The sequence below is a fragment of the Scyliorhinus torazame genome, chromosome 12 (genome assembly GCF_047496885.1).
Source record: "Scyliorhinus torazame isolate Kashiwa2021f chromosome 12, sScyTor2.1, whole genome shotgun sequence".
Lineage (NCBI taxonomy): Eukaryota > Metazoa > Chordata > Chondrichthyes > Carcharhiniformes > Scyliorhinidae > Scyliorhinus > Scyliorhinus torazame.
Window position 1 is genome coordinate 150,085,468 of NC_092718.1, and position 12,037 is coordinate 150,097,504.

The window sequence follows — 12,037 nt, forward strand, 5'->3', positions numbered from 1 at the left end:
GCTATCTTGTAAGGATACACAAGCCACGCAGTGGAACTGGTTGACGTTGTAACGAGTGAGGTAACGGTACAGCTCAGCTTGGGCAGTAAGAAGAGTAGCCAGCACTTAATAAAAGGCATGTGATGTCATGGGGTAACCTAACAATGAATGTCTGAGGTCAGAGGTGAAAAGTGGAGTTTACACATTTTTAGATACCACACCCCAGACACTGATTTCTCTAACCTACAGTCAGTAACTGGTTTTATCATTACACATCATTTCTATTATCTAACTGTTCCAATTGATGTTCTAAAGAGTTTGTAGCGAGGGAAGCTGGGGTGTATTGTTGCAGTAGACAACATTCCTATCCCTCTATCCTCTGTGCATTTTGCAGAAATCGCTGCAAGTTCATTTTCAACACTCGGGATTTCCCTACACAAGATGCTCAAGTTTAAATTGACTACGTTGCTGTCAGCTCCACAGTATGATCACAGGCAGTCGGAGTATAAATTCAGCACCCAGACTGGCAAGATGCTGTGAAGCTGTTTCACTGTGGGATATGCCTGCACTTCACACATCACATTTAGCATTTACAGTCAAAACACTATCACGTTGGCATTCAAAAGTGTGTTGATACAGGGAAAGGGTGAGCTCAACAGCTGGAATCGAATGGTTACTTGCACCACAAAATGGGAAGTGGGACGGTAATCAGTCCTGAATCAGTTGGCAGGCTACAGGTTATTGCAGTATCCTGGGATTAGAGCCAGGATTCTTGCTCCAGATATTAAAGGGTTGTCGGACTGGGGCCAGGACAGGATCAGACTCCGCTCCAAAGTCTCCCATGGTAAAATTGCCAGTCACTACTGACTGCTTACTCTCAAAAAAAGGTGAGCTTTCGAGGCAATCTGGCCAGCCAACTGGTAAATGTAGCAGCTGCTGTGAGGTGAATAGGCCATTGCAACTGTGGGGCATTGCAACTGGTGACAGATCCTGCTCCTGGTCACAATCCAGGCACCTCAGTTTCAGTGAGTACAAATACAGACACAGTACTGAGCTCTGAAGTGCTTTGGTGAGATGCCAATGCTGACACTCGCTCCCGCATCAAACTCAAGGGGTAGTGAGACGAGATGCTGGTGGGCTATTTCCATCTGTGTAACTGAACCCCATGGTGCTTTCAGCAGAAGAGCAGGAGGACACACTGAAGATAATACCCAGGTATTTCCTTCTTGACGCATTTTGAAATGCCACTTGTTTAAAACCTGCTTTAAAGCGCTAGGCAAGTTCCCTTGCATACTTACTGGGAAACGATTGAACAGATCGATGAACATGGGTCCGGTGAGGGAACAATTGCGTTTGGTCATAAACCGAGACAGCGCTTCCTTGTAGATTTCAGTCACTCTGATGATATCCAGGCTACCGAGTGAATCAACCTGCAAAAAATATTTAATTGTTATTATAGAATCATATTGCTGCATTATTCGTCACTGCTGGAAACAGGGAAGATGCAAATACAAGTTAATCTTTAAAAAAACTCATTTTATGTCATGCATCTACTGTGCTCACTTCATGTGGTATTATTCTCTGCCCCAACACTCCATAACATTCACAGCATAATCTCTACCCTTCCCCCCACGATTGTGCCTGTGCCTGATGCTGAGTTAACTGACAATAGTGTAGACAATTTGCCATTATCGTCAATTGACTACATCGCATCCCTCCCCCAGAGATGCAGTCAACTTCCCCTCCCCTGTAATAGTTTCCCCCCCCCACCCCGCCCCCACCCATGCAGAGCCCAGTGTCTTCTCCCTCCCCCATAATGAAGCAGATGGTGAGGGGCGGACTAGAGACAAGCCCAATGTCCAGAACCATCCGGTGGGAGACTTATGACTGGCTCAAAACCAATTGGATGCGTGGCAAGTGTGTAGAGCTTATTGCTCACCCATCAATCATTCTGCGATATAAAGATAACGATGTGCAGTGAAATACAGAGCACGAGGAAGGCCTGGCCACTCATGCGTGGAACAGACTGGGTATTCCGAACTCCCCAGTGTGCAATCTGCTCAGAACGGCAGGTGTGAGCCAGACAATGCCAGAGCTGCAACGTTTCGAAAGGATATGGGTCAAATTTCACAATGTTTGCTTGTGCGGGAAATATCAGCTCAGCAGAGCTTACACACCTCTCTCATTAGCAAAAAAAGCCAGAAGCACCAAAGCACAGTCATTTTAACGTGACCTGGCCTTTTGAGCCCAAATTCACCAAGTTGATCAGAACATTTAGTCCCCATCCATCTCTTATGTGTCCCACAAGTTTAGATCTATATTAAGGGGCGTGCGTTACGGCATATCGAAAGTGGCTGACTGCTGCACATTTACTGCAGAAGGAACCTGTCACAAATTTACTGCAGTCTGTGGGTGAGGTATGGCATTCACTTCAGCACCACCAAATGTATTAACTGAACCCCCCCACCGAGCTGGAGGGAGATAAGAGGCTGTGTCATCACCCCAGGCTGGAATCGACAGTCAGTCATCAATTGGCCGCTTGGGAAGAAAAAAAATTAAACAGTCACTGCATAATCAGGCCCCAAATTAAATGCACAACAATCGTTTGGCAAAAAAAAAAAAGCAGACACCATGACTAAATCAGCCTGCTGTCAGACTCTATCCAGGCTGACACGGGACTGAGGGCAATCTCACACCGCTGGTGTGTAGCCCTAGCCTGTCCAAAATAAATAGAACGGAGCATTTCAACACTTGAAAACCATACAGCTGGCATTTGTACAGGCAGGCAGCTGTGGAATGAAAATTACAGGCTATATTAAACATTTGTTTTCATATTGCGGCAAAAATTATAAGTTAGATATATTCGCAGTAAAGGATGAGAATTAAAAGCTGAACTACAACATCAAATTCGAGAGTATCGTGGCGCTAACAGTCAGCAGTTCCTTATTGAGAAGGAGCATTGCAAGTGCCCATGCTAAGGTTCCCCTAAGTGTCACACACACACACACACACACACACGCGCATCCTCTTTCTGTTACGCGGTACCTGGTCACGCAGAGGTAATAGAAAGGAAAAAATACTAAACAAACTATTGGGATTGAAGGCTGACAAGTCTGAAGGGCCTGATGACCTACATCCTGGATCTTAAAGGAAGTGGCAGCAGAGATACTGTATCCATTGGTTATAATATTTCAAAATTCCCTTGATGCGGGAAAGGTTCCAATGGATTGGAAGAAGTGCTCTTTAGTGGATTGCTAATGCTCTTATTCAATAAAATAATCTTTATTGCCACAAGTAGGCTTACATTAACACTGCAATGAAGTTACGTGAAAAGCCCCTAGTCGCCACATTCCGGCGCCTGTTCGGGTATACGAAGGGTGAATTCAGACTATCCAAATTACCTAGCAGCATGTCTTTTGAGGCTTGTGGAAGGAAATTGGAGAGCCCGGAGGAACCCACACAGATACAGGGAGAACGAGACAGAAAGTAGGAAACTATAAACCAGTTTGTTTAACATCTGTCGCTGGGAAACTGTTAGAATCTATTATTTAAAAAAATTTTTTATAGAGTATCCAATTAATTTTTTCCAATTAAGGGCAATTTAGCGTGGACAATTCACCTAACCTGCACTTCTTTGGGTTGTGGGGGCGAAACCCACGTAAACACGGGGACAATGTCGTGCAAACTCCACAGACAGTGACCCAGAGCCGGGATCGAACCTGGGACATTAGCGCCGTGAGGCAGCTGTGCTAACCACTGCACCACGTGCTGCCTAGAATCTATTATTAAGGAAGTAACAACAAGTCATTTAGAAAGTCAAAAAACAATCCATCAGAGTCAGCATGGTTTTATGAAGGGTAAATCGTGTTTGACTAATTTGCTAGAGGTCTTCGAAGATGTAACCAATCCAGTGGATAATGGGGATCCTGTAGATGTAGGGGGCGCGATTCTCCACTCCCGCGCCGCTTGGGAGAATTGCCTGGGCCGCCAAAATTTCCCGGGATGCCGGTCCGACGCCCTCCCGCGATTCTCCCAAGCGGCGGGAACGGCCCTGTTGAGTTTCGCGGGTCGCAGGCCGGAGAATCGCCGGAGACACCGAAAATGGCGATTCTCCGGCACCCCCGCTATTCTCAGGCCCGGATGGGCCGAGCGGCCAGGCCAAAACGATGGGTTCCCCCCGGCGCCGTCCACACCTGGTCGCTGCAGTCGTGAGCGGTGCGTGAACGCTGGGGGGATCCTGCACCGGGGGGGGGGGGTACCTCAAATGTGGGGTGGCCCGCGATCGGTGCCGACCGATCGTCGGGCCGTCCTCTCTGAAGGAGGACCTCCTTCCTTCCTCGGCCCCGCAAGATCCGTCCGCCATCTTCTTGCGGGGTGGACTTAGAGAGGACGGCAACCACGCATGCGCGGGTTGGCGCCGGCCAACCCGCGCATGCGCGGATGACGCCCGTTATGCGGCGCCGGCCGCGTCATCTATGCAGCGCCGCCTTTACGCGGGCGACAAGTCCTGCCGTGTAGATGACGCAGCCCCGACCCTGGCCCATTCGCAGGGCCTGAATCGGTCGGGACCGGGGCCGTTTCGCGCCGCCGTGAACCTCGACGGCGCGGCCACTTCGGCGCAGGAGTGGAGAATCCCGCCCAGGATATCTGGACTTCCAGAAGACATTTGATAAGGTACTGCACAGAAGGTTAATGCACACGGTAATGTCACATGGGGCTTGGGGTAATTTAAGAGGACTGGTTAATTGACAGAAGGCAGCTTCAGGATAAATGGGTCCTTTTCTGGTTGGCAAGATGTAACTAGTGGGGTGTACACAGTTCAATACTCAGGTCCCAACTATTTATAATCTATATTAATGACTTTGACACAGGGATAGAAGATACTGAAGCCAAATTTGCAGATGACACTAAAATAGTCGGGGTAGTAAGTTGCAATGAGGAAATAAGGAATTTAAAAATGGATCTGGATAAGTTATGTGAGTGGCCAAAATTTGGCAGATGGGAGTTTAATGTGGATAAGTGTAAGGTTATCCATTTTGGTAAGAAAAATGGAAAGGCAACATTATCTAAATGGAGCAAAGCCTCAGAGTGCTTCGGTACAGAGGGAGCTGGATGTCCTTGTGCATGAATCGCAAAAAACTAGAATGCAAGTACAGCAGTTAATAAGACAAATTGAATTTTGGCATTTATGGCTAAAGAAATAGAGTATAAAAGTAGTGAAGTGTTGCTGCAACTGTACAGGGTATCGGTGAGACTGCACCTGGAGTACTGTGTACAGTTTTGATCCCCTTACTTGAGGAGGGATGTAGCTGCATTGGAGTTCTGAGGAGGTTCACTAGATTGATTCCAGAGAGGAGGGGTTTGTTTTATGAAGAGAGAATGAACAGTTTAGGTCTATACTCTCCAGTTTAGAAGAATGAGAGGAGAGCTAATTGAGGTATATAAAATAATAAAAGGTATTGTCAAAGTAGATGTAGAGCAGAGGTTTCCTCTTGTGGGGCAATCCAGAACGAAAGTCATACTTTTAGGATAAGGGGTAGTAGATTTAAAAGATGAGTAGAAATGACTTCTCTCAAAAGTTGAGAGTCTGTGGAATTCACTACCCCAGAGTGTGGTGGATGCTATGACATTGAGTAAATTTAAGGAGACAGACAGATTTTTAATTAGTAATGGGTTGAAGGGTTATGGAGAACGGTAGGAAAGTGGAGTTGAGGCCAAAATGTCTTATTGAATGGTGGCGGGGGCTCGAGGGGCTGAATTGCCTAATCCTGCTCCTCGTTCATATGCCAATGTTGGGCACAAGAGTGGAAACACTTTCTTTCAACATCACTTGACCCCCTCATCTTAATGAGTAGAGTTATTTCTTTGAAACTAAATAAACAGGCTTGCTTCGTCTGCGCAAATCATTTTTTAAAAAGCAAGTAAACGATCGACCACATGTAGAATCCTCAATGGATTTCTATTGTTTGTGCCCAGTGTCACGGCACTCACTCACTGCAGTCATCATTACAATGTCACAGGTTACTAACTTGGTCCTCCATCTCATCACTGCCCAGCCTGATCCACATACCTGCCCAGTTACAGTTTGCAAACTCAGCTCTTGCTCGTCCTCCTCTTTGGCTGTGCTAGCTGCTGCAGGTTCAGTCGGACTTCCTTTCAGAACTCTGAAGAGGTAAAGCATGCCACTGCCAAACATAGAAAAAGAGATTAGGAACAATGCCAGCCACTTGAAACCGCCTCATTTCAACATTCTCATCGCCAACGAACAAACCAAGAAATGAAATGTCACTGCCAACCCTGGAAATCCAAATCCAGAAAACCCAGTTCTAGGCTTTCATTTTTATTGGGGGGGGAAAGAGGGAGGAGGAGGAGAGAGAGAGAGAGAGGAGGAGGAGGCGGAGGAGAGAAGAGAGTGCAATAATAGTCAAGATCAGTGGTGAGATCACACAGGTTCACATTTTTGGGATATAAACAGAAAATGCTGGAAAAACTCTGGCAGCATCTGTGGAGAGAGAAACAGAATTAACTTCTCGAGCCTGTATGACTCTTCGTCAGAGCTCTGAAGTGGTACAGATTCGAAACATTAATGGTTTCTCTCTCTTCACAGATGCTGCCAACCCGTTGTTCCAGCATTTTCTGTTTTGATTTCAGATTTCCAGTATTTTGCCTTTGTCACATATTGGGACATGGCTGAAAGCAGCCAGGCTTTTTTAAGGGCAAGGTGTGCAGAACACACGCATTGCCAAGTATAATTCAGCTCAACCCACCATAACTCTGGGACTTTTCTGTAGATATAGACACCGTTCAGTGCTTTGAACTGAATAACTGAATTGGACAATGCTACAGAGCAGAAATTACTTTTGGATTACCCTCATTTAGTTTCATAAAATAAAACAAACAAAACAGCAATATGGACTCAAGGTATCAACTCTTTGGTAAACGAAAAGACGACTTTCTAACGAGCTTGTTAGAATTGCCAACCCTCCAGGATTGCCCAGGAGTCTCCAGGAATTGAAGATCGATCTCCGGTACACTGCTGGGACCAATCCCAAGGGAACAAATCTTAGGGGGATTTAAGAAGAAGAATTATCTTTGAACATTTTTGTTTATTATGTACAAAAACATTGGTATTGGAAAAGAAGAGGCTGTTTGCTTAGCTGGACAGTTTACATTCCAATTTGTTGTGGGATGGAGGAGCTTCAAATGATGGACATGTTGGATGAGAGTGTAGGGGAGGAGCAAGGAAGTCATGCACTGATATTTCCAGGAACACATCCAGCCAGAATTGTCATATCCTCAGAACGTCTCGTCATGCCTCAAAGCCAATAAGGTACTTTGAAAATGTAATTCCTGTTGCTTTGAAAGCAAATGCGGCAACCAAAGTGCGCACAGCAAGAGTCCAAAAACACTATGGAGATGGATGAGCTGTAAGAGTGATGCTTGTTGAGGGATATATATTAACCAGGGTTCCAAGAAGAACTGCCTTGCTCTTAAACAGAGTGCCATGGGATCTTTTACATCCGCCCAATGACAATGCAGCATTTGCTCAGTATCGTACTCAAATGTCAGTTTTGATGTTGTACTCCAGCCCTGGAGCGAGACCCGAACTTACAACATTCTGATTCAGAAGTGAAAGTGCTACCTACTTCGTAAAGGTAACAGATTATGTTACGGAGAGCAGACTAAAGGAGGGATTTGAGTGCCACCATTCAGAGGAGGGACAACAACAGCAAATGTGTACATTTATAAAGGAAATATACAAATAAGCGCAGAACATATGACTTTCAGAAGGGTACACACGGCCCATTAACCTCCACCCTCCATCCACTTGGCTTGAATACATGGAGTACGTCCCTGTGTAGGAGACCAACTACATCACACATTATTTCTATTGCTTTTTTATTACTGTAGACATATTTACATGAAAACAGTTCCATAGTAAGATTGCAGATGACACCAAGATTGGTGACATAGTGGACAATGAAGGTTTTCTAGGATTGCAACAGGATCTTGACCAATTGGGCCAGTGGGCCGATGAATGGAGTGTAGGAGGCTTAGGGGGTGAACTTATAGAGGTCTATAAAATAAAGAGGGGCATAGATAAGGTATAGTCAACATCTTTTCCAAAAGATGGGGAGTCTAAAACTAGAGAGCATAGATCTAAGGTAAGAGGGGAGAGATACACAAGAGTCCAGAGGGGCAGTTTTTTCACACAGAGGGTGGTGAGTGTGTGGAACGAGCTGCCAGAGGTCATAGAGGCGGGTACAATTTTGTCGTTTAAAAAGCATATGACTGTTTTATGGATAAGATAGTTTTAGAGGGATATGGGCCAAATGCGGGCAATTGGGCTAAAATCTGGGCAACATGGACAAGTTGGGTCGAAGGGCCTATTTCCATGCTGTAAACCTGTTAACCACATAGGTGCTTCAACTGTGAATAACAGCAGGCTGTTCACAGGGGCATCCCTGATGATGGATCACTGATTCAAGTGAAGGACCTGGTGCGCCAGCCAATGCCCCCATTCCTAACCTAGAGGGACTGAGGCCAATTGCCAGTCCGATAACCAACCCTGCTGAAAACAGCCAACACATACCTAACGGGAAACCAATCTTTCCTACTCGGTTTGCCATATTTCAGAGGAGCAGCACTGCGGCAGAAGGCCGTGGACTCAAATCCAAGTGCAGGCTTGTACACAAAGTCTGTGCTGCATGGAGTGTGCACTGCACTGTCAGAGTTGCCGCCTTCTAGGTGAGACTGTCCAACCGAGATCTGCCCTCTCATATGGGTGTAAAGCAGCAGGGAGTTCACCCCTTGTCGTGGCCAATATTTATCCCTCACCCAACATCACCAAAACAGATTATCTGGTGATACATCCCATTGCGGTGCGCAAATTAATGTTGCCTTTCCGACATTACAACTGTAACTATATTTAATTAGTTGCAAAGTGCTTTGGAACATCCAGAGACAGTGAAAGTCGCTATATAAATGCACATCTTCTTTGCTGTGCAGCCATATATAGGAAAGATTTAAAGTAAGTTTTATTTTTTTAAATTGACATGACATGCAAAGCAAATCCACTTTATTAGTAATGTGTAAAACTGTGTGCTAACATATCACAGCTTCATCCCACCCCCCAAACCATCCGCCCCATACCCTGCTTTGAAAACCTGACTCGAGCAGTTTTTCTCCAACACTTGTTGTACCTGAAACAGTAAAGCGACACCGTAGAGTCTGACTGCTTGCAGGCCCGACTTAGCAATCGCTCCATCAACTTGTGCAGGTCCTCCTTCATCTCAGAGATGTCTCGGCAGTAACGCTTAGCTTTGCATAGCTGATTCCTGCAGGAGATTAGATATTTCATTTGGAGGGGAAAGAAGTGGATGTCAAAGGAAATTATAGATAATAGAAGGACACTGCGATGACTAGATCTACTTGACTGCGAAGGTGTAGAGGAGCGCAAAAAGCAGGCATGTTAATCAAATCTACTGTCTGAAACAAGTATGCAGAGCTCTGGTGGTCTTATAAGCTTCAGCAGAGAGGAAGTGCTAAGGTGTGGAACAGGCTCAATGAGCTGAATGGTGTATAGAAATCCTGTTCCAATAAGAAGCACCGCTGAATTACAGTGGGGTAAACTCGTGGCCAGGCCTCCTACGTTAATAAGCCTCAAGTTTGTTAATAGTGATATCGTCATATGGGAGCAGGTCACCAGGACCTGCAACCCCCAACAAACTGAAACAAAATCATTGTCAAAATGCTGTAGGGACGCACCCAAGACTAATTGGAGCAGCAGTTGTGAGGTGTGTTTCAGCAGTGGATCCCTGCTCCCCACACTCCCACTCTATTCATGGCCAAGTCATCCTTGACCATACAGGCAAAGTAACAGAGCCAAACAAATTTAGGGTTAAATTCCAGGTTGCTCTCAGAGAACACAGACAGTCACTGGCCCCCCATTTAGTTCAATCTTAAATCACCAGCCTACAATCCCAATTCCTTTCTCTCTTTTTAGATCACAGCACCAGAGGATCTTACTACAGCATAATTGCTACAACAGCATTGAGGAGAAAGAAATAACAACTAAACGATTGTCAAGGTCATCAGGAGAATGTAATCACTGACTTGAAAATGTCTGCAGTCTTGCGGAGGAAGTCTTGTGCCTGCTGGTCTGAGTGAGAACTCAGGGTTTCTTCAATTATTGCAATCAAGGGCTCAATAATGTCAAAAACGAAAGGACTTTCAGGCTGCTTCGCAAGGAACACTTCAATGAAGTCCAGAACCTAAAGGAAAGCAGAAGGAGAAATCAGTGAGAACACACAAACAGAACCCACAAGGAGATGAGCTTAGAAACGCAGACAAGAATGCACAGTCCTATCACAATAAAAAGCATCATTCAAACGCACTATACAACAAAAAAAAAGGATATGAAAAATGGGAAAGAGACTTTCAGCTCACCCTGTTGAGATAGATTCTGTCTCTAGAGGTAGGTAGAGCACCCTACCTAGGCCCAAACCCCATAACTCCACCTAACCTGCACATCTTTGGACTGTCAGAGGAAACCCATGCAGACATGGGGAGAATGTGCAAACTCCACATAGTCACCCGAGGTCAGAATCCAACCCAGGTGTGAGGATGTTAACCACTGTGTCACCGTGCCGCTCCAGCTTCGTCCTGGGACTGGAATGCCCTGCAGTAGTGTTATTCACGAACTGTATCATGCATTACAATCTCCAGCAAATGCAATGCCCATTATCAAATGCTCGATCTGCTGGAGTGATGGAACTGTACTACAGCCTCCCACAGAGGACTTGGTATTTCCAAAGGGTGGGACAGTAGAGAAATTCCAGGACCAGTGACCCACAGTTTTACCACCCTGACAGAGGTTTTCCTGTTGCATTTGGTAGCCTGTCACCTGGCAGTCAGGAGGAAGAGGAAAAGCAGCAGTGACTGCCACATTTAGTGACACTCCAGAACCGCAAACAAAGATCCAGAATAAATTGACTCAGCCAGCCAGCATGACGAGTAAAAGCAAAAGGTTTCTTGGGCTGGAGTTAAACAAAAACAGAGTCACGGAACCCACAACAGGGCTACTTCAAGTTAATAAAGTCTGGGTTCATTAAGAAGTATACCGCACCAGGATTGTATCTCGCAGGTCTATTTTTTGAACTATAGCTGTTTTCCTGGATTTTAATAATTAAATTGCCTTTTGAAAATTTAGATGACTGCATGTGACTTGCTTTTAAAAGAGCTGCTCAGTTTAAAGTGCCGAGAAGCCCCAGTTATAACAAGCATTTGCTTTAGCACTATTGCTTGGCCTGTGAAGTTATGGATCAGAACTGCACAGGTTCAAAGATAGTGCATCACTAAGGCAATTTCAGAATGGTTGTCAGTCGTGGGACTTTTACACCCTAAGGGACAATGTTATTGAAGTGAGGCAAAATGGGATTTAATACAACAGCACCACCAGTTGATAGGATGACGCATTGCGCCTCTCTGCCAATCAAACACTATTACCAAGTTGGTTCAGCATTAAAAAAAAAGGTTAAAGACAGCCACCCTAAACAGGAATCACGATAGATGTTTCAAGATCAGAAACTCAAAACAAAGTATTTCATTAGCTTACTGTGAATCTACAGTAAACTGGCATTTGATTTTTTAAAGCACTGCTCACAAGGAAGCTGAGTATACTTCTCAAGTATAGTTATTAATCTGGCCTGTCCCTTTCAGGTTCAAAGGGCTCCTTGCAAAAATTCCAGATAACCGGTGGCACGTTGGTTAGCACTGCTGCCTCACAGCGCCATGGACCCGGGTTCAATTCCAGCCTTGGGTGACCGCCTGTGTGGAGTTTGTAGGTTCTCCAGTGTCTGCATCGGTTTCCTCTGGGTGCTCCAGTTACCTCCCACAGTCCAAAGAGGTGCAGATTAGGTGGATTGGCCATGCTAAATTGTCCCTTAATGTCCAGAGATGTGGTTAGGTTATGGGGTTACAGGGATAGGACGGGGTGGATAGGGGAGTGGGTAGAGTGCTCATTCGAAGGATCTGCACTGTAGAAATGATAACTGGA

General features: G+C 45.4%; 1 protein-coding gene, 1 long non-coding RNA gene and 1 other non-coding gene across 4 annotated transcripts in view; 1 reads left to right on the top strand and 2 right to left on the bottom strand.

The window, feature by feature from the left end:
• Nucleotides 1-12,037, bottom strand: part of mybbp1a (MYB binding protein (P160) 1a) — a 134,607-nt gene that overhangs the window by 30,815 nt on the left and 91,755 nt on the right. For both annotated transcript variants that reach the window (XM_072469172.1, XM_072469173.1), the window contains 4 exons: nt 10,096-10,253; nt 9,183-9,317; nt 6,050-6,164; nt 1,278-1,409 (listed from right to left, as the gene is read on the bottom strand). In XM_072469172.1, coding sequence (XP_072325273.1) covers nt 1,278-1,409; nt 6,050-6,164; nt 9,183-9,317; nt 10,096-10,253 — 540 coding nt within the window. The remainder of the gene's footprint in view (nt 1-1,277; nt 1,410-6,049; nt 6,165-9,182; nt 9,318-10,095; nt 10,254-12,037) is intronic.
• LOC140386655 (uncharacterized) lies at nt 1,069-10,222 on the top strand. Its single transcript, XR_011933647.1, has 2 exons — nt 1,069-1,194; nt 9,986-10,222. It is a non-coding gene; the product is annotated as an uncharacterized lncRNA (long non-coding RNA).
• LOC140387590 (small nucleolar RNA SNORA50) lies at nt 11,198-11,334 on the bottom strand. The gene has a single exon (XR_011933923.1). It is a non-coding gene; the product is annotated as a small nucleolar RNA SNORA50 (small nucleolar RNA).